Source organism: Metarhizium acridum (assembly GCF_019434415.1).
Source record: "Metarhizium acridum strain ARSEF 324 chromosome Unknown scaffold_320, whole genome shotgun sequence".
Lineage (NCBI taxonomy): Eukaryota > Fungi > Ascomycota > Sordariomycetes > Hypocreales > Clavicipitaceae > Metarhizium > Metarhizium acridum.
The window spans coordinates 567,629-594,650 of NW_027094027.1; the positions used below are offsets into that span (position 1 = coordinate 567,629).

The window sequence follows — 27,022 nt, forward strand, 5'->3', positions numbered from 1 at the left end:
CGCAGTTCGCGCGGGTGGGAAATCAGCCCTGTCTTGCCATGTGGCAATGCAGGTTGCATGGGCGAAATAACGGGTGTCATAATGATCCAGCCTTTTGGAGTCCTGATGCTGAGCAAAAGAGGACGAGCTGAACTGCGAAAAGTCTAAAGTGGATAGTTTGAAGGCGTTGAGGGAGGCCGAACGAGGGCAAAGTGAGACGGCGAGATTGGAAAGGGCTTCTGCCTGGTGAATATGTCTCTGGCTGGTGACTACCTCTTTGAGATTTATCAATCACAGTCATTAACAGAATATTAGTGTAAATAGCATGAATAGCATAGTTTGATGATTTTATAAAGAAATAACTCGGTTAGTTACGTGTAGACTTTTTAGGATCAGTCTGTTTAATTGACCTGTTTAAGGCTCTTAACCTGTAGCATTCCCCACCTTCCAGCGCTGCTACTCCGGAGTCCGAAGTATAGCTCCAACACAATATTCAATAATGTAATGTCGAAGATCGCATGATGCCGCAATCCATATGTCCTTCTCCACCAGGATGCCAGTCGCGGCCAACACAGCCAAAGGAAGCAGAGCCCCATGCGAATATACATGAACAGTCTTTCGCCGGATATTTATTAATTCGGGATCAATTGCCTTTTCTTGGCATCATAAAACCGCAATGTCCTGACTCGACTGTTAAAAAGTAATAGAAAAGAAATGGTCCATACTCGGCAGCACGGACAGAAGGCCGTTTCAAAAGCACGAATATTACAAGGTATAAAACAAAAACACGCCGCATTTCCGTCCCGGTCCCGATTCGCAACCCGTCAATACTCGTACAATACATTACGGCTTCTCAACGTATACGCGTTCAATTTTTCCTACATCCAACAAATAAGGACCCATCATTTGTTCACGACGTTCCAAGTCAGCTCGTTTCCGATGCCGCCTCAGCTTCCGTTAACCCAGAATACATGGCGCAGTTTATGGCGGTATTGAAGCCGATGCTGAAGCAGCACGAGGCCGCGTGTAAAGACGCATCCGGCCCGTCTTGTGGCACATGCGGCGGCGCTACAAAGGAGATTCTACAAACGCCCATGGCTTGGCTTCACAATAAGGCTAACCCCTTGATTGGGGTGTTGGTGAATCCATTGTGTGGCGATGGGGCCTGCGAATTCGCCGCTCGACGAGAAATACCAGACACCATGTCTATGCTTGGAGGCAGCGTGGCGGGCTCAGGGTTTAGCACCGCTACGGAAATATTATTCTGTCACTGGTGCGGGAGCACTCAGGAGTTCAAAAAATGCGGAGGGTGTCGGCGGTCGGGTACTGCAGTAAGGAGCTTCAAAAGCAAGGCTGGAAAGAGCATAAAAAGATATGCATAAGGTGACGAGTTGGGCACGAGGGCGTCGGATTCTGCTCGAGATTTATTCCTCGACGTAAGGGCGGTGTCTTCCTTTGCCAACGTTGCTTTCTTGCTGGGCTGTCTGAGCGGTACGGAGGATGAGTGGCCTCGGTGGGAGTTTGCTGTTGTTAAGAGATGGTGAAGCGAGGCTCGTTGTACTTGTTTTCATAATACGGATTCTGTGTATCACTTGTAAATTGTAGCCATCCATTTGACTCGCGCTATGCCAGTCTAGACTCGAACAAAACAAGTCGGGCACTCAAGTACCTACGAGATGAGCTCACACTAAATATGGAACCCGGCCCGTCCCGCACTGAACATCTAGAAGGATCCAAAATGTCAACTGGTTTGCAAAACCCATCTGGAGGAAGGAGCAATACTGGAAGTTTCCTCATTGGTCTATGTACCTTGGCATCACCACGATTGGTCCACTTCAAGGACCTCGGGGGGAAAGAAGCATCAAAAACTCCCAACGCGAATGTCGAGTCGACAGGTGAATGAGGCACGGTTGACAGGTCCGTGGTCCTGCGCCAAGACGCTCAATCGTTTCATGCATAGCAGCCACCACTCGGCAACTTTGACCTCAATACGGACAAGACTGCCCACAGCGCAGAGAGCGCCACTTTGGAAGGACTGCAAAGCTCAAGAGATATATACCCCTTCGCATGCAAGCATGGGATCGGCCATGGCCATGGCCACACTAAGCAATCACTCAGCAAGTCTCACGACCAGCTGCATCTCTTGAACCATTCGGCCCGCAAAATGTCTCCTGTGCAAGGCCGGTTTTCAGGCGCATATGCGCAAATCTTCAACAAAAGCTCCTTCAACACGGCCATTTCGTCCCTCGGCACCTCCATCGTTTTGACCACCTGCAAGACGCCATCCACCGTCCTCATGATGGACTTGTCCCCCCGCAGCACGCTGTCAATGCTGTACGGCTCGCCGTCCACGTCCACCCTCCTGCGCAGCATGTTGCCGTCCTCGTCGCGGTAGTCCCCGTGCTGCTCCCACCTCGACCACCAGGGCTCCGGGAGCTTTCCAAAAAAGCTCACCATTTCGTCCAGAACCTCGTCTGGCCCATAAAGCATATGAAACAGCGGTGTCTGCAGGCGAATCTCGAATAGGGTGCAGCCCAGCGCCCAAATGTCGCAGCTGAGTCCTACTTTGTCCTTTTGGTCGTCTATCAGTCGCTCTGGCGGCAGATAGTTCTCCGGCGTTCCCAAGTCGGGCGGCGGCGAGGACTCGAGGTACGACTGCCCGAAGCGGATCAGGCAGATTTCTTCTCTCAGATACTTGGAGTCCAGTCGCGACATGTCAGCCGCCGGAACGAGGTATCTCGGAGAGAAGTGCGGCAGGGGTGCGCCATCTTCGGCAACGACGTTGCCTGGCTCTGGATATCCTATCTGCGAGAGAAGCTCGTCCTCTCTGAGGTTATCTAGCCCAGAAACTTTCAGCAGGATGTTTGACGGCCGGAAATCTACTCTCATGTTTGTTAGTTTACGCCAAGTTTTTTTTGTCTTCCGTCAAGGCAGCGAAGGCCTCACCTCCATGGCCGACGCCGCTCTCATGCAAACAGTTCAAGGCCAGCACCGCTTGGTGGCACAGATTTCTGAGAACAAGACCCGGGTACTCCAGTCGCTGCCACAGGACTGGCGAGACACACTGGCCCAGCAGCGGCGAGACGATGCACTGATGCGTGCCGTTTGGCCCGTGGATTTCGAAGCTGTCCAACGGCAAGGCAATGTACCGCGCCCCGGGATTTGCTTGGTCAAGATGCTTCAGGATAGATATCTCGGGCACTCTTTCCAGCGACACATCCGCTGTCATGACCTTGACAGCAACGTATCGATGAAGCTGGTGGTCCCGACACAGCCACACGATGCCGAATGCGCCGTGGCCAAGTTTGTGGATGACGCGATACCTTTCCGTGCCCAAGTAGTCGTTTATGTGTACGGGGTGATAGCCGCCTTCTTGGTACTCGTCCAGATTCTCCACGTCATCCTGCTCTCCGTCGTAGTAGGTCCCGTGCGCGGTGGATGCCGGGGCGAACGCAATGTCATTATACGAGTAGTGTTGTATTCCAGGATTGATCATGTCGATTCGATCCCGTCCGCACTCCATCTTCAAATTCAAGTCTGTAGAGAAACGAGAAAGGAGACAATCCGTTCTTCGCCACGCAAGACAAGGCGGTTATTTCACACGGTAGTGTCTCAGTCGGTGTTGGTGCCAACAAACGGGGCGTCAGGCGCTGGGAGGCATTCCGCTTCGACAAGGGCAACAACTTTCCCCCAAAGCTTTTTATCAATGAAAAAGACGGCAAGTAGTTGGAAATTACCTTTGTCCGCTGGTAGAAAAGAATGTAGATGTCGACTTTTTCGTCCCCTTTTTGAACCCATGATGGGTTCATGAGACTCGGGAGGCGCCAACCCCCGCAGAGTCATTTAGCCTTCATGTTGCCCACAAGGCGCTATGGCGGCCAATGCGACAGGCTCTTGCCGGTTCGTCTTGTTCGGATGCGGTTGGGTTTGCGAGTTTGTTAATTGTGGCTACTTATTACCAGGATGGAAAAAGCTTGCGTTCTGGCAGGGCCCGTTGCCTTTGGTGGCGTCGATCCCGGGCCGTAAGAGCGCTCCCCCTTGCGTAGTTCGTGCATGACACTCAATTCGGTTGTCGAGATTAGAGAAACGTGGCCATGTTAAAATGCGTGTCTCGGTGCAAGATCCGCGATTATTTCCATCCATTGAGATTGGCGGGTTAATAAAGCATGATTAACGAGACATGTGCATTGGCCAGTGTCTTTTCCCGCTCATCATCAGAAGCGACTGCGTCGACAAAATGTCGTGATGCTGTACATTCGCATTCAACGTGTCCAGGAGTGCAATAAACTATTTTGCGATGAGCTTTCTAGCAATGTGCGCCGTCCGATATTTTCATCGGCCAATCGGGCAACGCGGAAGATGCGAAACGCGGGAGTCAAAACAGACTAGTTGACCTTGATTATTCTTCACTCCGACCGCAAAAGACCCCAGATGGAGCAAAACTTGGGATGATCAGTTACAGCACAGTTGCGGTGTAGGTTGGTGATGGCTAAAAGCAGCTACCAAACGACACGCGAGCATAGTCGCACCATAACTTATTACGTAGTAATAAACGTTCAAAGCAACATTCCCACTTTTTGGCAGTTCAATGCCAACATACTCTGCTGAGCCAAGAACAAAGTATGCCCGTCGCGCGAGTCCGCAGCAGGCGCAGGAAGTGCCGGCAAGACAATCAATCAGTCCCTACGGTTCGGCTCCAGCAGAAGCAGACATGGGTCAAGTCGTCTGATGGCTTCGGAATTTGCGACGCCGCACCCAAATTTCTGGTCAATCCCTAGTCGCCATGGATGGCAAAAGTCAACTACTAGCAAGAACCCAAACTCGTCCCATCGCCTTCTTCTCTGGTGTCTTAAAAGTGAAGTGGGTCTCGGCACCAACTTCTAAGTGGTGGTTCCCGCCCGGCTGGGTAAATAGTGGGGTGAGTCGCCCACTCGGGGCTTGCAACCCGTTCTGGCAACCCATCAAATGACACAACTGAAAACACCACCAAAAATATAACACGATCGAAAAATAACACCTCAACAAAAAGAAGTCGACGGAGACAGGACTCGAACCTGCGCGGGCGAACCCAGTAGATTTCTAGTCTACCGCCTTGGACCACTCGGCCACTCCGCCTTATTATTCATTGTGAAGTCGGCGCCTTATTCTGCTTTCTGAAGCTTATGCAAAGACAATACCACACCCAGCCCGTAACCCCAAAGGATAGTGAAATATTACGCGTGCTGAATTGTTCCCCAGTACTCCGTATGTGTGTTGCCAATAAGAAGGTGAAAATGGGTCGCTCGCGGGAAAATTATTAGCCGATATGTGATTGTAAACTCAGCACTGGTCGCCCACGATAGTGTTTGGAACTTGAACCGGAGCAGTGTTCCCATACCCTATAGCACTAGCCGAGGAGGGGGCCTGTAAAAATCTAACGCTCAGTGTAAAATCTTTATTGTTAGCCCATGTCAATCTCGGGAAATATGGAAAAGACGTTGCGCTGTGAATAGCCGGTCCCAAGACCCGGGTTCTGTGGCAAATGACGGCTTCTCGAAATTTGACCTTTAAGTCTACTCTGTACTCCGTACACAGGAAGACAGTCGGATCGAGCTGTCACCAACTCCTCATCGCGAATTACGTGGGTCTCGCAAAGCCACACTTGCCAAGGAAGCAAACAACACCCCGGAATTTGTATGCCTCATGCAAAACATTTCAACACAGTCGTTCGTCATCGTCACATGTTGTTTGCAGATCTCCCCTTTTGTTTTTTCAATTACTTAAGCCCGACGCGCAGTATTTTTTGTTCCCCTTAGCTCTCCGAAACATGTTACCAAAGGCATGCCCGGAACGATTGTAATGACCATGTCCCATTGGCTGCGATACCCCTGCTCTTGTTCAGTATTGACGAAGTCATCTTCATTTACCGAGTATTTTTGATCCAGATCAGATCGTTGTACTACCGTCGCCGTGAAGCCACCCGCCGTCTCAAAGCATTTCACTCGGAGCTTCTCATTCTACTCATCGTTCGAACATTGTACGCAGGCCCTCTAGAGTCACGTCTCGCTCGTCCCAAAATAGAGCATTCGGTGCATTCATACCTCTCATCGCTGTGTGCTGGTCTTGCGTTGTAGGCGACGTACCGCGTGCCGTGTCTTGGTTGGTGATGGCTTCAAATTTGCGCCATCTCGCACCACCTCGCTTGTTCACTCTGAGCTGGGGTCTTGTTGGTCCAGGTCGAGTAGACAGATGCTAAAAGTGGACTCAAGTCAATCCAATGTGGGTTTGCAAAAAAAAAAGGCTGAACCCAAGCCACAAATTTATGCTCAACTCGTGGTCTTATATCATGAGGAACACGCAAAAAGGAAGGACGACGGAGACAGGACTCGAACCTGCGCGGGCGAACCCAATTGATTTCTAGTCAATCGCCATAACCACTCGGCCACTCCGCCTGTTGTATGTGTTGAAGGATTGTGAGTTATTTAATTATATGACGGCTTCTGTGTGTATTTGCGGCGTTTGTGTGATGTGGTATTGTTGGTGGAGATGCGGGTACGGATTGCGTATCCAAGTCCGGAAATGCCCCACCACGCCCCGCCCCGCTTCTATTTTCCATGGTCCGTTCTTCCCGACTTGCACCTTCCCTTCCCCATCTTCGCAACTGCATCTAACATGGCCCTGCAATGCCTTCAACATGCAATCTCGGGCAAGTCGTAAACCACGATCACGTACGGTATTGTGAGTGAAGTGAGCGAGTGAAGTTCCATTGTGAACGCACGGCCAGGTAGAGGAAAGAGTACTTGGGGCAGTGTACACCGCGGTCTGGAGTACATGAATTTTATATGGCTTCGGAAGCTGCCCCTCAGCGACTACGTGGCTTGACAGCTGACAGCGAATGCTAGACACCACATCCTCATTCTAGATTTAGGTCCGGGAACTTCTGATCTACAGACGCCCTGATACCGCCTGGGTTGACCCCAAAGAGCCCGAAAATGATTCCATTGTTTGATCTATGGACGACAGCTTCTTTGATATCGAGAGCGTCTCTATCTCCTTGAAGAACTCACAATCCTTCAACAAATACAACAGGCGGAGTGGCCGAGTGGTGTTGAATGCGAAGGACACACTTTGGAGTACCATGCCTTGTACACATCTGACGGCGTTCCTGGAGCTGCGTCGGGATGCACACCAGAAACCATGTCTCCATCAGGCTCTTGAGTAATGACCCGTCGTCCCTGAAGCATCACTGACAGTGCTACCGCAATGTGATGGAAAGTCGTGTCTCAGAACTATATTGAGGGGTCGTACCAAGCCTACATCCCAGACACCATGCTCAATTAGTTGGATTCGAAATCAACTTATACATTACACTATAGGAATCTTGCATCTGTGTCCCATTTCAAATTCCTGAATCTTCCCAGCTTTCCGCCCCAGCTGTGGCTTGCGACTAAGTGGCCGAGCCACTTAGTTGCCAATGAGTACTGGTAAACACCGAGACTGGGTGACCATTGACCAATGACTGCTGATATGCGGTTACAAGAAAGTCGTCTCCCATCATCTGAAGGATTGTTGTATACGTCGTGCGACGTGTTATCCGACAGTATCCCGTCCCAGATAGGGAATAATTTCGCTTTGTGCCCAGTTAGCCCCGAAACGCAAGCCTGGACGCGCCGCTATGACTAGAAACCGCTAAACGTGAAAAATTACGCCGACGAGATCCTTCAAGCAAAAGAAAGAAGCTCCAACGCGAGGTCAAATACATGACACGTAATTATAAGGGAGGATTTGCGGGGACCTAGACAGAACAACATCCAACCCTGGGCTTTACGGCGTTCTTGCCACCACACGCAAACGGCAAGTTGTTGACGACGTCGGCATCACTGAGCATCTTGTCAAGCGCCTCCTTGCCATGAAGTGTGCCATTAACGACGACTCCAGCAATCGTGTCAATGTTGTTGATGTCTTCGACCGGATCCCCCCTCAGCAAGACCATATCCGCCATCTTTCCCGGCTCAATCGTCCCCAACTGGGAGCCCATATCCAAGGACTCGTATGCATTGGTCGTCGCAGACTGAAGCGCCTGCAGCGGCGTAAATCCCGCCTTGACCATCAACTTGAGCTCCGTATGTGTGGCGCCATTCGGGCAGAGGCCGCGCCCCTGCGGCAAGTCTGTGCCGGCGCGCATCCGGGCACCGGCTTTCCTCAGGTTGTCGGCCAGGCTGAGGCGACTTTGCGATGGTCCTTGAATGAGTGTACCAGTGACCCAAAGCTGCTTCTTCCCTATCGTCTGGGCGAGATTTGCGTCGCCGGGTGGAATGCGACTCATGTGCTCGATGAAGTTCATCCCCTGCACGGCCTCTCGTGCGTTGGTCGAGTCAGGGACGTGTCCCCCAAACATGATGTTTATTCTTTTGGCATGCCGCTGCTATGGCTTGAAACACGGGCCGACTCGGGCGCAGGTGGACTTTGATTCTGTTGACACCTTGCGCCATGAGCTTCTGGACTTCATTTTCCACTGCTTCAGGGTCCCGCAACCGCTTCACCGTTTCGAATTGCGACTCCTCGCCGTCGAGCATCTCGCACGTTGTGAATATGCGCGGCCCCAGCAGCTCGTTGTGTCCGATTCTTTGCACTGTGTCTTTAACGGCATCGCAGTTGCTGCCGAGGTCTTGAACAGTCGTCACACCGTTGGCCAGCAACGCGGGGAGCACCGAATTATCCGTCGTCGCGAAGTTCGCTGGATCGTTGGTGAAGTATAAGTGGACGTGCATATCGGCGAGCCCCGGCATGACGAACCTGCCTGTGGCATCAAAATTGTGCTCGGCCCCCGGACTGATCTCTTCACTTTGCATGCTCACAATCCTGTTGCCGTTGATTAGAATATTCTGCGACTCTTGGACTTGGCCCGTCACCATGTCGATAACACCGACATTATTGATCGCCAGCGTCTGGGCTCGTACCAAGTATACATAGGACGATCCTACTACACATGCCGCTTGCAGGACCGTTCGTGAATGCATTGCTGATGTCTGGGGATGCCTTTATGAACTTGAAATATGTCCAGAACGGGCGTAAGTATCAGACGTCAACAAAAAGAGTTCTATATTTCGCGATATTTTGGCCCCAAGGGGATTGTTGCAAAGAGCAGTCAAAAGAGCATTCCGCGAGTACTAGCTTCAACGGGGAGGATGCCGAGGCCTCGCATTAAAGTGCCAACTTGATTGAGATCTCTATCCAAAAGGAATAGACGGCCCTTTTGTCCCTTGTCGGCCGGCCCGTCTCCCAGAACGCTACCAATAAGCCTACGGAGGTTGTAATTGGTTGAGGACTGAGGCCGGGAAGATAGCCGGATCTGCGACCAGAAGCTGTTGCAAGTTGACGGGGGCGAGGGGCAAGAAGTGCCCCTTCTAACTAACACGACAGCGGAGGATTGCATTGCCGCGTCTACAGAGGTCTTTGAAGCGCTCTTACAGGGGCTCCTATTCACGGGGTTGATGGACCCAAGTCTGTGTATTTTCCGAAAGGTCCGGGAGGAAGTGAGGACTCACACAAACTAGGCCCTCAAACGCCACAACCGTTCCTTTCATCTGGGCGCTGGGGCGATCTTGGAACTTTCCTGCCCGTCGCGAGCAGAACCACCTGGAAAATATGCAGGTCCATGGCGTGTCTTGTAGGGATTTGTGTAAGAAGCTGCCGTCTTCCATGTGGTTGGTCCCTCACCTTCATCTTGATACCGTCTGGGGCGGGGAGGTTCGTATAATGGGTGTGATACATCCAGTCACCTTCGTCTTCTTGGAGCATGGTCTCTGGTTTATCAGCTACCTCTTTTCTTAGCCGAAGAACTACTGGCGTCTAGAATGGATAAGAACACGGGGTTGAAACCCAGGGAAGGAGAGGAGTATTTTGACTCTGACGAGCTTCCAATAACTGGGGCACTACACTCAGTAAACTGCTTCGTTTGGCGAGAGCCAAGGCGCAGATATGCGACACACACGTAACACGATCCGAGGAAAAGACATGACTTCTTTTAAACTTGCTCGTCAATACCAATCATTTTACACGAATCGATATGGTAGACCTGTGTCGGTATCAAGTCCAGCTGGATTGTGGGCTGTGGGGGAGCCGAAAGGCAATGGCTATGCCATCTCCAAGCGCGGGCATCTTGCGTGGAGGCATTAGTATAAGCTTACATTATAATAAAATAGAAAACTCGTGTGAGTGCAGCTAGCAAGGTAATCCTCGTCGGGTCTCATAGCCATGTCGCGTGTCTCATTCGTGTGTGATCTGCGTTATTGTGTCCTCCTGCAAGCTTATGCAGGAGTTTAATCCAGGTTTAGAACGGTGTCGCCAATGTAGTAAAGAATAGTACCGTTAAAGGCGGGCAAAGACTACCTACCTAGGTAGGTATTTAACTAAATTAGGTACCTAGCTATTACCCTTAATATTATAATATAATATAATATATTAATATATACTTCTTTATATATAAATATATTATAATATATTAGTATATACTTTTTAATAAATAAATATATTATGGTATATTAGCGTATACTTCTTAATATGTAAATATACTCTGCCACAGATTATATGTCTGTTAGAATGTTAAACAGAACTGATTCGTGACCTACGGCTATACAGTAATAGAGAACGCTGGAAATCCCAAGGCCACAAATTGGCAATACATGTGGGTCGCGTTGGTGCATTACATTTGTGATGACAAGTGGTGACGCTGATGATGATGTAGTCTCGCTTGGCTGGATCCCCTAGATCGAAAGACCTTTAGGATGTCACTGGACGGTTGGCAGACCATGGATGCTTTCTGGACATGGTATCACGAAGCGCGTGTTAAGAAGTCAATGCCCTTCACCCAAAAACCTGTGTAATATTTTCTTTAAAAAAAAAAGCCCAACACAAAGCTAAAAAAATTGCCCCGTCGCCTCCTCCCCCTCCTCCCTCTTGACCTTCTTCTTGTCCTCCTCCTCCTCGGCCTTCTTGGCCATTTCGGCCTTCTCGGCCTTGGCCTTCTTCTTCTTCTTGTTCTTCTTGACCCCACCATTTCCATTGGCTGGTGGGCCACCAAAGGGCGGCATTGTGCCCGAGGGCCCCTAAATTACCATTGTACGTCAGCAAGAGCGCAAATTAGGGTGTGTTATATAGCTTACGTGAATAACAGCTGTGCCGCTGAAATAATTATAGTTAACAACGCCGGCGTAAACTATTAATTAGTTAGATATTTTGTTACTCTTATCGGTTTATGAGCTGGTAAGAGGATATACTCACACGGCGCGGCGGCGGCGGGTCGGCGGGGGAGCCGACAATCCCGGGCATAATGCCCCAATTGGCCACAATTGTGGCATGTAGACCTCTGCTGCTGCCTCTTGGCAGCATATTTCTTGCCCTTTTTTCGGGCAGCGGGGGCAGCGGAGGGAGGCGACGGGGGATTGGCCCCAGGGGCCACGACCTCGTATTCTCCCATCTGAAAACAGTCGGGTGTTAGTATATACAAACTTATGTGGGATATGAGAAGAATCATACGCGGGCGGGGACTTCCGACATTTTTCTGGCGTGATGGGTTAGCTGAGTCGGTTTGAGTAAATGGCCTGACGCATGTCTCACAAATTTGCCTGGAGAGAAACTAGAGAGAATGAAAAATTTTGTGTTAGAAGATTGGGGGATCGGATTCTGAGCAGGTATGGCGAAGCGGTGTTCGAAAAGTCGGCCATTATGGTCCAAGGCACTTACAAAGATAACTACCGGGTACTGGACAAGAGAGTTAGCGAAACAATAGCACTGACAGGTGGACAGGCATACATGATAGAAGTAATGACTGCTGCGGCCAGAAGAATTTGATAAGTATATGAGTCTCGGCAATCTTTGCGACATGTATATGACATATAGGCCAATCGTCGACAAATGACTTACGTACTAGAGAGATGCTGCTGGACACTGGTCAACATACATGTATCAAAAACGCAGGCCCGTGTCAAACTTACGCACTGAAAAAAATAATTTCAACCCTAAAACGCGAGGTATCAATTAGTCAGTACAAATCGAAGAATTGGATCTGACAGGATGAGACTGATTGAATTTGGGTGGCGAAATGCTCGAGCTGTGTTATGTTCAACGTACAACAAACTGCATTCTAACATTAGTGCTACCTAAACCCCTGAGATCACACCTGTATGGCTTACAAGGATTGAGTCAACTGGCTTTTGAGCACAGATGGTAAGTCGTTAGCGGAGAGTCCAAAATTTAGAGTGTCGGCGAAATGGGCAGCGGCTCGAGCGGTAAGGGTCAACGTACGACGACAGAGGATCTGCAAATATGATGTTAGCATCACCGCACAATGATTGTATGACAAATGAACTTACAAGTGAACTTGAGTGGTTCTGTCGCATTCAATGGCTGTGTCAGTGTGCTATTCATGTACGATCCTCAGAACGGAGGGAGCAATTGCTCACTTTTGAAGGCAACCTGGAAACAATACTTACAGCTTTGTGGCTGGTCCTACGTGAAAGGAAGAAGAAAGAGAGAAAGAGAAGAGAGACGGGGCAGTGCTTTTTTACTACATATCTGGGGAATTGTTAATCCTGTCTACCGATCGGTCATCTGCTTATTAGGGCAGGAGCCTGGACAACTACCAAGAGAGTGTTACAGCTGGCAGCGATTAACACGACAGGTGCCAACTATTCCGAATTCATGGGTCTAGCCAATGAAATCTCTTGAATATAAGAGCAAGGTGCAAGGTGGCTCGTAGGCGGTGACGGCAGAATGGAAGGAAATAGAATATGAAAGATGTGGTGCTGGTGCTGGTGAGAATCAGACGCCTCTTCTTATTTTTATGCAATAAATTCCGAAGATAGCAGCGACGACAATGGCGACGGCGACGAGGACGACGACGACGTTAGCGACGATAACGACTATAGCGGCAACTCTCTAAAATCTTTATTCTTGTCTATTCTCCATCTACATTGAAGGATATCCGTGATTTCCTTGCCAAAATGGCCGTCACCCGCTCAGTTGATTATTCCAGCACCCCGGCTACTCAAGCCAACGAGAGTCCAGCCTCAGATGGGAGGGAGGTCATTAGCCACTAATTGTTCATGACCTCGTCGTCCCTGAATATTGATGATAAGGGCGCTGACGAAATCATAGATTTGGGCAACCACCATGAGACCCTCGAGGGGTCTATCAAAGCAACCCCATCAAATCTTGGTATCGAGAGGGATGAGACAACTTATACGTCTTTTCTGCTGTCTCAAACATCCGAAGGCCGAATGAAGAGAAAGCTTGTCCGATTTCTGGAAACGGATCCGTCGACTCCGGCCATGAGCCTCGTCCCAGTTACGGACTTTGCGAAAAAGCCGTCGCGAACAGGACGCTGCTTTGGCCATATGTTGTCTGTCGCTAAACCGCACGCCGCCTATTCCAAGGTCCGCATCTGATAATGGTGATGCTTGGCCGTCAACCCCAGCCGACAGTTGCCTATCGTACAAACAGACCCCGTACTCAAAAAGTCTCTAGTACTTATAAGATGACAAGAAAAAAAAATAGAAAAGCCGCTTGTATGGTCAAATCGAAATTGATCCGTGGGCCGACTTGTGTACTCTCCTGAATGCATGCAAGCAGACGTGGTTGGAAACAATCAATAGAGCGACAAGCAGACTGGACCCATGTCATCGAGAAAACACACTCAATTGGCAAGTATAATATCGCGATGAAAGCCTGACAAATGTATTGTTCTATCACGAGCGCTTTTTTAACAATTTTCGCACGATCCGCACCCAGACGACCCGATTCAGTCGAAATCGACGTTGCACTCATTATGCAATTTCCACAATACATTTGCACATCGCCTTAAGCTACTCCAACATGCTCTATAATACTTCCGATGATGCCCAAAGAGATGTTGAGCCTATCCGTGGATCGAATGAATCTTACTGCTCTGGCCGCTACAAGCCCTTCAGTATACATGGTCTCATTCAACTTATTTGTGTCCATCCTGAAGTCGCCCAGAGGCCCGTCCCACAGGCTCTTTGTCGCAATCAATACAGCTTATTGAGGACCATGAATGTGCAGAACATGGAATGCTGCTACTGGAGAGAGCATGCCAAGGTGATTCACGAGAAAATCTCCGATTAGGCTGAAGCAGTCATGGTTCAACCTACTGTGCTCATAGGGCCTCAATAAGGGTGAATAAGAATTGGCGACTGCATCTAATGTAATTCAAGCTACATCGTCTTGAGTTGCTGCCAGCCCCCCAGCAAGATTGTCCCTTCTGGAGACAAGACTGCCTGGGAAAACAGCGACTTCTAAATACCGGCGAGACGGGTGGTTGGCCATGGTCTTCGTGGCGTGGACTTACGATTGAAGAGGTTTGACCAAGATCAAGTCACCAGCCTTGGCGTCTGGAAATAGCCCTGGAGGATATCCTCTTGAAAGAGACCACGAAATGGCATCCACAATAGTATGAACATTCGAGCGCTTTGTCTACAGGTTGTTAGCCAACTACAAAGATGTCTCAAGCAGCGTACGATGAGAACCGAAGACTTTAGGTCTCGGTTCCTGAGGTGATTGGCGCCACGATTGGCTCCAGCATTGAGCGATTTTCTGTTTTTTAGCCCGAACTTTGGTCACTATTTCGCGTTGTATATAATTTTAGACAATATATGTTTAAAATTTAAGCTACTATTAGTATGGAAGACATTAAGTAACTATCGTTAGCTTGGACTTCAAAGTAAGTATGTATCTTTGTGGAATGTCGGGATGCTGCTGCCTTGGTGACGAGGGTTGCCGGCATCTTCTGAATATAATCCGATGCTACGACCAGGACGCCAGACTTACAGTGGGAGGCAAAACATTGAAGGGATTCAACCAGTGGACATTTAAAGTACCTGGCTGTCGCGCTCCATATTGTGATATACTGTAGTATACTATTGACTTTAACTACCCTGGACTGTGCATTGCGACGCCGCGGCGCGTCCGTGAGGGGAATGGGGGGAAAAGCCGCTCGATGACTTCTTCTGCTATCCAACTCACTATCGCATTCAGAAAAGAAACTTCATCGAGGGGATAACTGCTATGTGATGCTGCTTTTCTGTCACGTCCATCTTAGTTAATTAGGGGATTGTCTAGGGTAATGAGTTCAGGGCTTCCCAGAGCTACGATCGGTTCCGACCGGAGGAGAACTCGCAGCGCATCAAGGTTTGACAATTGCGGAATATGCTGTTCATATTCCATTGCCTTTGGTTTTGCTTTGCATTCGGCGGTTTGCGCTCGTGGTCGTCATTTGGCAACGGCGTTGGTATAAATGGTCTGGTGCAAGATGTGTGGACTAGGCTTGAGTGACACGAGAGTCGAGTGCAGCAGGTCACACCATGACTGGACATGGGGGAGAAAATATTCACAGTGCAGCACGAACACGTGTGGATTCATGCGTGACCTTGAGGGCTCTACTCCGTACAGATTTATGGATTTTGTCCTGTACTGATATTTGCGCGCGTTGCAGGTTTTCTTCCTTTTCCCGTCGCGACAGGCCAGTATTCGGCTACAATGGCAAAAAGAAATGCAAAATATGGATAGAAAAACGGCCAAAAAAAAAAAAAAAAAAAAAAAAAAACGCCCCGTGTGCATATAAATTGCCAATTATTGGAACAAAAGGAAAATGATCAGGCAGCAGAATTTTGCAACAGCAAGTGGTTCGATCAAACTCGGCGTGCCCAGTCAAGAGTGTTTGCTGCTACCACATTCATGCTTCAACCAACTTCGTCAAGGGGACCATGGATTGACCTCAAGTGCCTCACGACGCGACACGTTGATTGGTCTGAGGTAATGGATTGCTCAGAGTAAATTGCATTGTGGCCGGGCTTGTGCTGCTATTGGATGATTTTGCACCGTGATGGTGCCGCAAGGTGAAGTTGGGTGTGCCCCGTTCTGCCTGAGGCAGCAGTACCGACGTGGACGGGCCGAGAAATACGCGGGTGGTCTGAGGAATACGTCTTTGGTGAGAGCGCTGGGACGGCGCTGTGAGGCCTGTGGTTTTGGAGAACAGGGGTTTTGTTCTTTCTGTTCTTTTTTTTTCTGGACAGTGCTTTCGTCGGCATTGGATTGACAATGGCACTGTATGCTGGCATATTTCTCAGCCCACGCCGGCAGGACTAATTCATCAGCACGGTATCATGCACTGTCTCCGTGCAACTCTACAATTAGTGCCTGCACCGTGCAGAGCGTCTCCGTGCGCGTAAATCTCTTATGTGCCACGCACACTGTATCTGCATCCAGGGACCTGGTGCCAGTTTCCGGGCTCGGGACTCTGGCTGGGTGTCTCGCATCCGGCCAGGACAGCTAGGCGACATGACATGCACTTCAGCCTCTTGTCCCCCAGAATAGACGTTTCTTGACGTCTGGTTCCATCTCCATCGCGATAATTGTCTCCACGGGCTACCTCAAGTGCGGACGGGAGACGCTCTAGCTGACACAGCGGCATTGCGGCCACGACCGAGGCTGCGGAGCTGTACATTTGCAAAAAAGGACAGCCTCGCACATTGGCTTCGACTTGAGGAAAATTTGTCGTCAGTTGCAGTTCTGGTCGTTCCATGCCCGGCCTTGGGTGAGTGACTAAGTTGACTGTCAACTCAGGCCAGGCTCGCTTGCTCTCTCTCTCGCCCAGCCCCCAGTCCAGCCCAGCCCAGCCCAGCCCAGGCAAAGGCGAAACTCTCCGTCCGCCTTCACACCATCTCTTCCCCCATCATCATTTCATTCTTTTTTTTTCTGTTGCCTTCATTCCTTGCTTTTTCCCCATCGCGCACATCGCTCCTCACCGCGAATTTATCCTTTCCGTCGCCTACAGCTTTGCGCATTACCTCTGCTGTTCCGCCCTCCGATTTGCTTCGACCGCCGCGACCGAGTATTTAACGCCCCTGCCCTGCCGTCCGCCGTCTGCCGTCTGCCGCGACTGGTGTCGACTGACTGACTCTCGCCCCCCTCACCCGCGCCACGCCAAACGGCCACACCGGCTTGAGCTGCTTAGGCTGCTTTGCTCTGTGCCGTCGTTGTCTTTTGCTCCGCTGCCCAGGGCCTGGCATCGGATTCGTGGGGTCTTTGAGGCAGATCGTCTCTTTTCTCTTGACCTCAGTCCTCGCCGGGCGTCCGTTGTCACCGTGATTTCCTCACCTTACAGTTCCCCCTCCACTGGCTCGCCCGCGTCGCAGCTACTCATATACCCGCCGTCATCATGGCCATGAACCCGAATATGGGCATGGCCAACATGAACCCGATGGGCGGTGCTATGGGCGGTGCGCCAATGCCCATGATGAACAATGGTGTTGCCATGAATCCTCAGCAGGCTGCTGCCGCCGCCGCCGCCGCGAGACAGTCACAGCTTGACAGCCAGCGCGGCGTTCTCAACACCTATATTTACGAGTACTTCCTCCGCTATGAAATGTTCGACTGTGCTCGCTCGCTGTTGTCGAGCAATCAGCAGGTAAACGTCCACAAGGACGGAAAGAGTGGCAACACGGCCAACGGCGAAGATCCCATGGACACAGACTCCAAGGATGATTTGGATAAGCTGCCCGATGGCCTACCGCCTCCCAAGCTCCCCATGCCCGCGTCCGACTCTTCGTTTCTGTACGAGTGGTTTTGTCTCTTTTGGGATATTTACAATGCTCAGCGTGTCAAAGGTGGTAATGGCACTGTTAACCAATATGTCGCTCACACTCAGGTACGTTTGGATTTTAGCTGCTGTTTTTCACGTCTTGCCACGCCTGTACTACCTTGAAATCAATGTGTCTTGTCCCGCATCGGCTAATAGCAAGTTCCTCTACAGCAACAGTCTCGATTGAAACAAAACCAGCAACAAGAGCTTCTGCGTCAGATGCGCCCCAGTGACCTTGCGCAACAACAATATCAAGCCCAGATGATGAGAATGCAGAATGGCAACATGAATATGGGCATGAAGCAGGGCAACCTTGCCCGTGCTGCCATGGCTAATAACCAGAATAAGTACGCTCTCATGTAAACCATAACTGTGTAAAATGACACATCGTTGCTAATTGCCGTGTCTCGTTCTAGTCCTCAGATGATGATGCAACCAACCAAGCAAAATCAGATGCAGCGTGATCCGTCTGGCATGGATCAAAACCGCGATCGCCCGTCGTCACCCGCGTCCGGAGAGAATGCGCCATCACCTTCCAAGCGACAACGCATCGATGGAGGAGCACCCTTTAACCCTAACCAGCCAGGAATGGTGGCAAATGGCCGACCCGCTCAAGGCATGCCCGGACAGCAGATGCCGAACAACCCAAATGTCGCCGCTGCTCACCAGATGTTGACTGCCAATGGTATCAACCCAAGTAGTTTAAATCCGCAACAGTTCCAGAACTTTGTCAACGCCCCGCCAGCCGCCCAACAGAAATCGATTGCGACGTACTCTCAGAACCTGCAACAGCACCACGGCTCCCAGATGGGCAACAAGCAACAGATGCCAAACGCTGGGGGGCCTCAGAACCAGGGCTCGCCCATGATGGGACCAGGACCAGATGGAACTGCCCTCAATGCCTTTTACAATCCTACCGGTGAAATGGGGGGCCCAGGGGGGATTCGGCCGGGCCCTGGCGGTGCCCAAGCCGCTGCTGGGAGCAATCACGCACTGCAGGACTATCAGATGCAGTTGATGTTACTGGAGCAGCAAAACAAGAAGCGTCTAATGATGGCCCGGCAGGAACAGGATACCATTACTGGTATGCCCGCAAGAGACGGAGCTCCTCCCGGTGCTCCAGGCCAGCCAGGTCAGGGACCCAACGGCCAATCTTTCCCCGAGGCTTCTCCGCAAGCGATGCGATCTGGAGCGTCACCAAACCCTGCCGACCAGATGAAGCGTGGCACCCCCCAGATGAACAATTCGGGCATACCATCACCGGTTCCTGAAGGTGGCCAATCGCGCGACTCTCCTAACCCTGCCATGAACTTCATGGGTAACCAAGTTGACCCCAACATGGCACCTCACTTCTTCAAACCCGGCACCGACATGACCCAGGCCCAGATGAACGGTATGAGGCCGCCAAGCTCACACCCGGGACAGCCATTCAATGGCCAGATGAATCCGCAGCAGATGATGGCCGCCCGCCAAATGCAACAGGCACAAGGGCAACAGGGACAGCAAGCTGGCCAGGGCGCACCGGGACAATGGCAACAGGGTCCTAATGGCCAAACACCGCAGATGCAACAGAACCAGCAGGTGCAAGGAACGCCGCAATCAAGATCGATGGGCCCGCCTTCAGCTCCTGCCGCCACTGCGAATGCAAATAGCCGAACGACTGCATCACCCCAGCAAGCTGCGGCCGCCCCTCCGACGCCAAGTCAAGGAAACAAGCCTGCGCCCAAGAAGAAGGAGACGAAGGCTGCTAAGGAAAAGGTAATAATATACCTCGTCCCTCACTCAATAGATTTCTCATTGTTTTTGTTTGCTCCGGAACTAACATAAATACAGCGTGCCGCTGCCGCAAAGAAGGCCAGTCAAAACGCCAACGCTGCGGGTGCTGCTACAGCAGGTGAGAACTCGGGCGAGACAGAGGCTACACCAGCGACGCCTATCACTTCGACCAACCCGGGATTCAACAAGAATGCGCCGAACGGAGCTGCTGGCGCCAATGGGCAGGCCACCACGGCCGCCACTGCTTCCACTGCTCCAGCTGCTGCACCGGCTCCTCAAGCAGCACCTGTTCCGCCTCAGACCCATGGCGATCCAAGTCAAAACGGAATGATGGACAATTTCGGCAGTATTGTAAGTTTACCAAGGAGTATTGCCTACATCTGGCGTCCCACTAATTGCCTCCTTAGATGGAGTTTGGATCTATGGAGCTTGCCAACCCCCTGCAATCCGGCGATGTCCTGAACGACTTCGACTTCGACTCGTTCCTTCATGAAGACAACACTGAGCCATTTGACTTCAACGGCTTTTCCAGCATGGAAGGAGGCGACCCGATTGGTGCCGACTAAAGCTCAGCGATACGGGAACGCAACCAAACATGCATATATGCAAGGATGAAAAGATAAAGACGAAGACAAGTTTGTGAATTTTTTATGGCTCTGACCAGTGTTTCTTCTATTAACTCTGTGTGTCATGTGGCTCAACTCTAATCTGGCATTATTCGACACGGCGTTTCAGGGGGCTTTTACTATATCATGGTTTTTCCTTTTTTTGTTTTTATGCGGCGATCCAGGCTCTCGGGAGAGAGAGGTTACGGATTACAGATGGGAAAAAAGAGCCGTTGTTTGTTGAGTGCCATCTCTCTGTGTTCCTTTGATTCTTGTGTTATTTGCCCTCCGTCCCCCCCTTTTGTGTGTGGTTTGGCTCTTTAAGAGTGCTTTTATTTATTTTCACGTGTCACTTTAACTTGCTACGGGGAATGGCTGGGTTTCAGGCAGGTGCAAGGAAATCGAGGAGTTGTCGTTACCTTCTCCCGATTGTTTATGTTTGGTCTACGTCGAAAGCGGTCTTCGAATATATCATACCACGTCCTGTATGCCGATCAACCACAGTGATAACGATGCTTCGACGCATACTTTGTTGCCGACTTGAGATGAATGTTCCGAGGACTTTTGGCACGTCTAGAGGAGACTTTGGTTTCACCTTGGAACATTTGATGTATGACCATCATATTGACATAGACTGATATGCGAGTCCAACTCAGCAAACCTAGATAAACGACACCTAAACGCCACACTCCATGATGAACCCACCAAGCTAGCATTAAAAGAGAATTCTCTTCTCAGAGCGAATCAATCATCCTCAGGCGGCAGCTCGTCATCAATATAGCGTACCAACGAAACCCTCATTTCAGTAGTATCATTGCCCCGCAACACATCGCTGATAAAATGCGCTTCCACCTGCATCTGTACCATTTCCAAAGCACCTCTCAGCACGCCACACAGAATATTCGAGTACCATAGTTCGTCCTGGGCTCGTCCGTCATCCGGAAGCTCGACGAAGTCAGCAAAGGGATTCTCATCGAATAACAACGAGAATTGGTTATTGTCAGAGGTCCAGTTGGTTATTTGGGGCGTGATGTTGAGGAAAATTTTGAAGCCGACCTGATTTTCGTCAGTGTGAACTGGAGGAGGGACGCGGCAGAGAGACATACTCTTGCAATCATGTCGGCTGTTTCCCTAAAGTTTGCACAACGCTTCATGGTGTTCGACTTGGCGAGGTAGTCTTCTATTAGGCGTAGACCAATGTTGTAACCCATTTTGTCCAGTTGCTTATTTACTTCGGCGTAGTCATTGTCAAAGTCCTTGCAGAGCTGGGCTACCACTGTGCCGTACGTGAGGGTTACGAGTTCGGCGTTGACTTTGTCGATGCGTGTCCTGGGCTGTTAGATGACCGGTGGGCAAGAGGGGGAGACAGAGGCGCTCACTTCCATATTCTGGAAATGTTAGTTGGGCACTTGTTCTTGTTTTGGCAAAGGTGGTGACTGGACGTACTCTTCGCCTATGCGGGAGGCTTTGCTCGCCGCCATAATGGAGGCGGGGCGATGGGTAGTGTAGGAGGTTGCTCGACTGCTTGCAGTGCAGTAACAATGACAGATTGGTAAGAAAACCCAGTGCCCAGTAAAGCTTTGCAAAGGGTAGACTGTCGCAAATCACAAATTAGAAGAGCTTCGTCGCAAGTACAACTATCCGCTGTGCTCGAAGTCAGTGGCGGGGACGAGGTGGTCACAGACTCACAGCACTAGAGGGAACAATGACCGGCCCGACCGCCAATTGCAGACCCGCAGTCGGAGTTGGAGCTCAACCCCAGTTTTTCGACAAGGAAAAAGTTCCCTAGGAGCGATCACCACGGCCGCAACACATAGTGACGCGACAATTCGATTTTTAGCAGCGTACAGGCGCACCGACTTGTAACACGTCGAGATATTAGACAGTCGAATATCCCGGTATCAGCTTCTTCTCCTCCCAGTTCCATTAAAATGTCTGCCGAAAAACGTCCCGCAGAGGACGACCCCAGCTCGTCACAAATGCTTGTTAAGAGGCAGAATGTTAGCACGTCAGAGGGCGCTCTGGCGCGCCTGAGTGCGTCCAGCAATGCATTGGTTCAAGCGGTTTGTAAAAATCCACCCGAATAGACGTCGATTCGGCTAATGTATCTTTAGAATGCACGAACGAGCGCACTGCAAGCTCCGGTGATGGAGCTGTCGGGGCACACGGGGGAGGTCTTCACAGCCAAGTTTGATCCGACGGGCAATTTGATCGCATCGGGATCCATGGACAGAAGTATAAGTATGTGATTTGACGGGACGGCACCGTCTGTAGCCCGAGAATATGCTAACAGGATGGCTTAGTGCTCTGGAGGACGTACGGCGACTGCGAGAATTACGGTTTATTAAACGGTCACAAGGGCGCTATTCTCGACCTCCAGTGGTCGCGGGACTCGGAAATATTGTACACTGCGTCGGCGGACATGCACCTTGCCAGCTGGGACCTCACATCCGGCACGAGGATACGCAGATACGTCGGGCACGAGGAAATCGTCAACGCTGTAGATATTACCCGGCGCGGCGAGGACCTCATCATCAGCGGCAGCGACGATTCCACCATTGGCATTTGGGACCCGCGCAGTAAACACGCCGTCGACTATATCCAGACCGACTTCCCCGTCACGGCAGTGGCCATGTCTTCTGCTGGAAATGAGATCTTTGCAGGCGGCATTGACAACGACATTCGCGTGTGGGATCTGCGCAAGAAGTCGGTTGTGTATTCTATGCTGGGACACTCGGACTCCATCATGTCGCTCAAAGTGTCGCCCGATTCGCAATCACTGGTCTCGTACGCCATGGACTCGACGGTCAGGACGTGGGATATTCGTCCGTTTGCACCCACGGAGAGACATATCCGCACATTCGACGGCGCGAATGCCGGCGTAGAGAAAAACCTGATGGGTGTGAGCTGGGACGCGGACGGTAAGAAGATTGCCGCGGCGTCGGCAGATGGAACTGTGGTGGTGTGGTCCAGCCAGAATGGCAAGTTGTTGTACAAGCTGCCTGGGCACAAGGGGACCGTCAACTCTGCCGAGTTTACGCCGGGCAAGGAGCCGATATGTAAGTTGTAGAAAGGCCACTGTGTTGACGCGCTTGCTAACTATTGGTAGTGCTCTCCGCCTCGTCGGATAGGACCATGCTTTTGGGAGAGTTGAAATGATGCTGAAATAAGGCTATCTTTGGTGGCATAGGCTACGAATCACGAAGGCGCAATCATTAAAGGTCATGGGCAAGCCGACTCGGATGTACGCTGGGGCAAGCCAGTTCATCGTCAAAAGAATATTAACCCTCATCCAGTCTCACTGCGGCAACAACAACCCCGTCCCTGGCTGGCAGGCTAAAAGAAGCACTGGAAAGCGGTCGTTTGCGCAGGCGGCACCGCACATTTTGCCGGCGTGGTTCATGGCGTTGGTTTGAAACTAGGAACGCAAGTCATGGAAGACGAAAAAGGCGTCATGGGACCTTTACGACCAATCTGTTTACGGTGCCGGAAGTCAATCTTGATTAATGTATGAGAAACCCTATGAACTGCGCGGCAGTTTTTCTTGCTAGAGAGATGAGAAGCGCCTGACAAGATGGAAGACTAGATCTTGCGCGGTCGCGTTGTAAAATACAAAGCTTTTCCAAGTCGAGATGTATGCGACGTGTATTTTTGACTCGTTGCCTGTCCCGAAATGGTTTTTCTCTGCGAACCGAGTGAGTAGTATGCGCTTGGCCCCTGAAGGTGCCAAGAATATGTCATGGCGGGCATACAGTAACCGTGAGTATGACTAGTTATAGCTACCAGACCTCTGTGCAACACCCTCGCGCTCTCATTAACTTGTGTGCTGCCTCTATGTCAGATTCGTCAAGTTTCCCCCCGCATGACGACTCCATCTGCAACCTCTGGAGTCCAGGAATATGCACCCTTCCTGAATGCATGCCATCGTCTAGCTCCCAGTACCAAGAGCTGCTGGCATAACTTACGCACTGCTGATGCTTGACGTTTCGTGAAATACCCTTGGCCACTGACTCACAGTCTCGATGGCAACGAGCAGGCAATACCTCGACGCACAGGCATAGCCCTGGCCGCCGCTTTTCTTCTACTTTTCTTCTTTATTACTATTATTTCCCCCCCCTTTTTTCAGAAATTCAGACTGGTTCTCGGTCAGTAACGGTTGTATAGATGGGTATAAATACATCGGACGCCGGGTACACGGTGTACTTGGCGTGACCAACAGGCGCATTTCTGCGTCAAGGCACAGTCCGTACCTGCACATCACTCCGAGGCAGCACATTATACATGACCATAAAGTACAAGGGAGCTTTACATTTCGGAAACCTAGATGGGCAGACGGATGGATGGAGTGCGTAGGGGCACCATATTGGGCAGTGTTTTCTTTCATGTCACATTCACTTAGGCCAGCCGTGTTTGCCACGCCGGCGTGAGGAAGAGCATTTATTGTTCGCGATGAGCCAGCTGGGGATTCAAAGGGTTCTATTCAGAAGCTACCAGACTGCAAAGTTCCCGACTTTGCACGGATTTGACGGCTAGTACACCTCTGTTTGCCGGCCGGTGAGCACGGCCATGGTCGACTCCAAGATCCGTTTTGCAGTCCCAGCTGCAGAACGTATGGCCACGCACGGCCCTCTGACGTCTTTGGCGCAGTTCTTCAGCAGCAGGAGTAGCAGCACGAGTAGCAGCAGTATGTGCGGGTGCAAGTGCTGGACCGTCGTGGATAACGCTGGGTGGAAAAAGACCACGTCCGGTACGAGGATCCCCTGGGCCAGCTAGCGGGGATGTTCCCATTGACGACATGGATGCTTATACCACGGCAGATGGGGCAGCAATCCGCGCAGCAGCTCGAGTTTGCACCAGGGCAGGCATTGATATTGTAGTTGTTGATGATTTGGTGGGTCGGGGAGGTTGCTTGTCTCGATGAGTTTCGGCCATGGTTTTGGCCTTGGGCCTGGCCGGGGACTTGCCGCGGCCGGCGCGATCTTTGGGCCGGTCGTTGGTACGGTCCTCCCACGATGTCAAAGCCTTGGTCCACGTCTATGCCGTCGTCTGTGTCGTCCGGGTCTACGTAGTCACCTGCGGAGTCGTTTGCGTCGTATACGTGGTCATCTTCCGAGTCGCCTGGGTTCTGGGATAAGTACCGCCGAGAGGAGCGGCCGGGCTCTCGGTCGAGCGCCGCGTCTTCGGAAGGGGTTTGACCAGAGGTTTGGCTCGGGTTTCGGCGAGCGCGTTGGCGAACGTCTCGGCGAGCGCGTCGGGGGGAGTTTGGGCGAGGGTCTTGATGTGCGCTTGGGGCCATTGCAAGTTTTCAGAATCGGGGCTGTTCTTATATCTGAGAAAGCGAAGTGGTTGACTGTCGTTGGGGAGCATGCCAGGAACCACGACGGAGCGGCGAGCGTCGCAGTATTTAATGCCTCCAAGGGAATCTCGGGTCGGTACAGTCGTGCTCAGCCTGTCGAGTTCGTCTCATTGAAACGGCGCTGTACGACGAGTGTTCAAGACATGTGTGGCCGTGTTCATCTCGACTACAGCGCCTACAGGCTCCCGGAGAACTGCTTGCGATACAAAAGACATCTGTCTCCTTGCCATGTTCAGCCATGTTGATGCACCTGCCGGCTGTTGCTGGCCCCCTTGTGCGGCTGTTGGGTCTTTGTCGTGCTGTTGGCAGGCTGCGCGATTTTGCAGCTGTGACAAGCCGGAGCAAGATTCGTCATGTACGCAGAGCAGTTGTTGATCGTCACATGGCTTCTCTGAAAAGACCATGGTTCGACAAACCACAGGGTGGATAGCAGTTGTCAGATGCGGGAACAGCGCCTGATTACTATTACCTTGTCGTCCGACTTCTTCAAAGGACAGAGTGAACATCTCTTGGGACTCAATTCGCACACATGTTCTGCTCGGTATACGGGGCATGAACATGCATATTGACAATACGAATGCAAGGCTAGGCCCTTTGTGCAAGTGTGGTTTGTGATGCAGGCTTCTTAAAGCGGGGAGGAGTAAACTGATATACCATAAGGGAGCCGTGTTCAACTTTGGTGCTTCTTGTAGTCCTGTACCCTTTCCACTCGGTCTGTAGGATATCATGTTTGTTTTTCGAAGCCGAGCATTACAAGTACTGAGAGTTTCTGGGTTCGCACACGTCTAGCCATGATGAAAGAGCGTATCGACTTGGAGCATGGCCCCTGCTTTCCTCTCTTCTTTCTCATGAGCCCGCGCTTCTTTATGTTGCTGTCCTAGACACAGGCATCCTCTGTGTCTGCCGTCGGATGAGTTGAGCACCGAGGTGTCATTAGAAGCTTCTCCTGGTAGAAAAATATCTGCTGACCCCGAAGAGGGCGCCGCAGCCCAGCGCACAAGCTTGTCAATGTTGGTCAACTCGCGATTACCAGACGTTGCGTCGCGCCGTTTACGGGAAGGGTTTCTGGTGTTGTTGCAGTCTAATAGAAGCTGCATCACACAATCCCCACGGACACAGAAACTGAACACACCAAGTAGAATGAATAAATAGAATCTGGCAGGCCCGCAAAGCCGTGTAGGTTGAATGGCTATGAAAATTTGCCCCGATGACCCAGCATCTATTCCTTGTTGGAAAATTTGAGACTGTACTACAGTCATCTTTCAAGTCTAGTTGAGCCCGTGACTTGAATGTATGAAGATGAACTTTTCCTTTGATCTGCACAAAGGCTCTGAAAACCTTTGTAGGCTGCATGATGGAGGTGGTGTCCTCATAAACCTGCATCAGGCAACAAAGAAACCATTGGAAGCACAAAGGACTGGTCAAGTCCCTTGATCATGTGGATATTCATTGTCCATACCGAATCCGTGCTGCCTCAAAGAGACGCCTGTATTATACTGTCCAGCATGCACTCCTTGTATATGAATGTGCTTGTGTGATGCGACTTGCACAGAGTGTCCCGCATACAACCACGTTCAAGGAGCATCCATTGCCAGGAAACATCACGGACCCAGCTAGGACTTGGTTTGGCGAACTAGCATCTAACAAATATAACGGCTTCTTTGCTTC

General features: G+C 50.9%; 8 protein-coding genes and 2 non-coding genes across 11 annotated transcripts; 2 read left to right on the top strand and 8 right to left on the bottom strand.

Moving 5' to 3' along the window:
* Nucleotides 1–777: 777 nt before the first annotated feature.
* Nucleotides 778–3,475, bottom strand: J3458_014452 (uncharacterized protein; the record flags this gene model as incomplete). Its single annotated transcript, XM_007810629.2, has 2 exons — nucleotides 778–2,858; nucleotides 2,926–3,475. 2 exons carry the CDS (start codon nucleotides 3,473–3,475, stop codon nucleotides 2,104–2,106), a joined length of 1,305 nt encoding a protein of 434 aa, XP_007808820.2. The 3' UTR covers nucleotides 778–2,103.
* Nucleotides 3,476–5,012: 1,537 nt separating this feature from the next.
* On the bottom strand, nucleotides 5,013–5,094 carry J3458_014453. The gene has a single exon. It is a non-coding gene; the product is annotated as a tRNA-Ser (tRNA).
* A 1,235-nt stretch (nucleotides 5,095–6,329) lies between these two features.
* J3458_014454 lies at nucleotides 6,330–6,410 on the bottom strand. The gene has a single exon. It is a non-coding gene; the product is annotated as a tRNA-Ser (tRNA).
* Nucleotides 6,411–7,753: 1,343 nt separating this feature from the next.
* On the bottom strand, nucleotides 7,754–8,302 carry J3458_014455 (uncharacterized protein; the record flags this gene model as incomplete). Its single annotated transcript, XM_007810628.2, has 1 exon — nucleotides 7,754–8,302. One exon carries the CDS (start codon nucleotides 8,300–8,302, stop codon nucleotides 7,754–7,756), a length of 549 nt encoding a protein of 182 aa, XP_007808819.2.
* Nucleotides 8,303–8,333: 31 nt separating this feature from the next.
* Nucleotides 8,334–10,190, bottom strand: J3458_014456 (uncharacterized protein; the record flags this gene model as incomplete). Its single annotated transcript, XM_066120563.1, has 1 exon — nucleotides 8,334–10,190. Exon 1 carries the CDS (start codon nucleotides 8,976–8,978, stop codon nucleotides 8,334–8,336), a length of 645 nt encoding a protein of 214 aa, XP_065974398.1. The 5' UTR covers nucleotides 8,979–10,190.
* Nucleotides 10,191–10,868: 678 nt separating this feature from the next.
* J3458_014457 (uncharacterized protein) lies at nucleotides 10,869–11,900 on the bottom strand. Of its 2 annotated transcripts, none has more exons than XM_066120564.1 (5): nucleotides 11,773–11,900; nucleotides 11,704–11,721; nucleotides 11,242–11,596; nucleotides 11,124–11,176; nucleotides 10,869–11,066 (listed from the first exon to the last, which is right to left on the bottom strand). In XM_066120564.1, the coding sequence occupies exons 1-5, from the start codon at nucleotides 11,842–11,844 to the stop codon at nucleotides 10,878–10,880; spliced, it is 687 nt and encodes a 228-aa protein (XP_065974399.1). In that variant the 5' UTR covers nucleotides 11,845–11,900; the 3' UTR covers nucleotides 10,869–10,877. The 2 variants fall into 2 exon arrangements, with proteins under 2 accessions (XP_065974399.1, XP_065974400.1); XM_066120565.1 differs by lacking the exons at nucleotides 11,704–11,721; nucleotides 11,773–11,900 and having other exon boundaries at nucleotides 11,242–11,437; nucleotides 11,497–11,521; nucleotides 11,578–11,631.
* Nucleotides 11,901–16,373: 4,473 nt separating this feature from the next.
* Nucleotides 16,374–19,878, top strand: J3458_014458 (uncharacterized protein). The gene is made up of 4 exons (XM_066120566.1): nucleotides 16,374–17,683; nucleotides 17,789–17,964; nucleotides 18,034–19,375; nucleotides 19,451–19,878. Exons 1-4 carry the CDS (start codon nucleotides 17,195–17,197, stop codon nucleotides 19,853–19,855), a joined length of 2,412 nt encoding a protein of 803 aa, XP_065974401.1. The 5' UTR covers nucleotides 16,374–17,194; the 3' UTR covers nucleotides 19,856–19,878.
* Nucleotides 19,879–20,742: 864 nt separating this feature from the next.
* J3458_014459 (uncharacterized protein) lies at nucleotides 20,743–21,479 on the bottom strand (the record flags this gene model as incomplete). The annotated part of the gene is made up of 4 exons (XM_007810625.2): nucleotides 20,743–21,054; nucleotides 21,105–21,327; nucleotides 21,378–21,386; nucleotides 21,445–21,479. The coding sequence occupies 4 exons, from the start codon at nucleotides 21,477–21,479 to the stop codon at nucleotides 20,743–20,745; spliced, it is 579 nt and encodes a 192-aa protein (XP_007808816.2).
* Nucleotides 21,480–21,789: 310 nt separating this feature from the next.
* J3458_014460 (uncharacterized protein) lies at nucleotides 21,790–23,089 on the top strand. Its single transcript, XM_007810624.2, has 3 exons — nucleotides 21,790–22,061; nucleotides 22,113–22,239; nucleotides 22,302–23,089. Exons 1-3 carry the CDS (start codon nucleotides 21,930–21,932, stop codon nucleotides 23,066–23,068), a joined length of 1,026 nt encoding a protein of 341 aa, XP_007808815.2. The 5' UTR covers nucleotides 21,790–21,929; the 3' UTR covers nucleotides 23,069–23,089.
* A 1,970-nt stretch (nucleotides 23,090–25,059) lies between these two features.
* Nucleotides 25,060–25,365, bottom strand: J3458_014461 (uncharacterized protein; the record flags this gene model as incomplete). The annotated part of the gene is made up of 1 exon (XM_066120567.1): nucleotides 25,060–25,365. The coding sequence occupies one exon, from the start codon at nucleotides 25,363–25,365 to the stop codon at nucleotides 25,060–25,062; it is 306 nt and encodes a 101-aa protein (XP_065974402.1).
* Between the last annotated feature and the right edge of the window lie 1,657 nt (nucleotides 25,366–27,022).

Bases quoted from the DNA above. Each gene is read 5' to 3' on its own strand.
- J3458_014460 (XM_007810624.2), top strand. From the start codon at position 21,930: ATGTCTGCCGAAAAACGTCCCGCAGAGGACGACCCCAGCTCGTCACAA. The intron at 22,062-22,112 runs GTTTGTAAAAAT...ATGTATCTTTAG, and splicing joins GCAATGCATTGGTTCAAGCG to AATGCACGAACGAGCGCACT. The intron at 22,240-22,301 runs GTATGTGATTTG...AGGATGGCTTAG, and splicing joins ATCCATGGACAGAAGTATAA to TGCTCTGGAGGACGTACGGC.
- J3458_014458 (XM_066120566.1), top strand. From the start codon at position 17,195: ATGGCCATGAACCCGAATATGGGCATGGCCAACATGAACCCGATGGGC. The intron at 17,965-18,033 runs GTACGCTCTCAT...GTCTCGTTCTAG, and splicing joins ATGGCTAATAACCAGAATAA to TCCTCAGATGATGATGCAAC. The intron at 19,376-19,450 runs GTAATAATATAC...ACATAAATACAG, and splicing joins CGAAGGCTGCTAAGGAAAAG to CGTGCCGCTGCCGCAAAGAA.
- J3458_014457 (XM_066120564.1), bottom strand. From the start codon at position 11,844: ATGTCGCAAAGATTGCCGAGACTCATATACTTATCAAATTCTTCTGGC. The intron at 11,177-11,241 runs GTGAGTATATCC...ACTAATTAATAG, and splicing joins ACCCGCCGCCGCCGCGCCGT to TTTACGCCGGCGTTGTTAAC. The intron at 11,067-11,123 runs GTAAGCTATATA...ATGGTAATTTAG, and splicing joins GCGGCACAGCTGTTATTCAC to GGGCCCTCGGGCACAATGCC.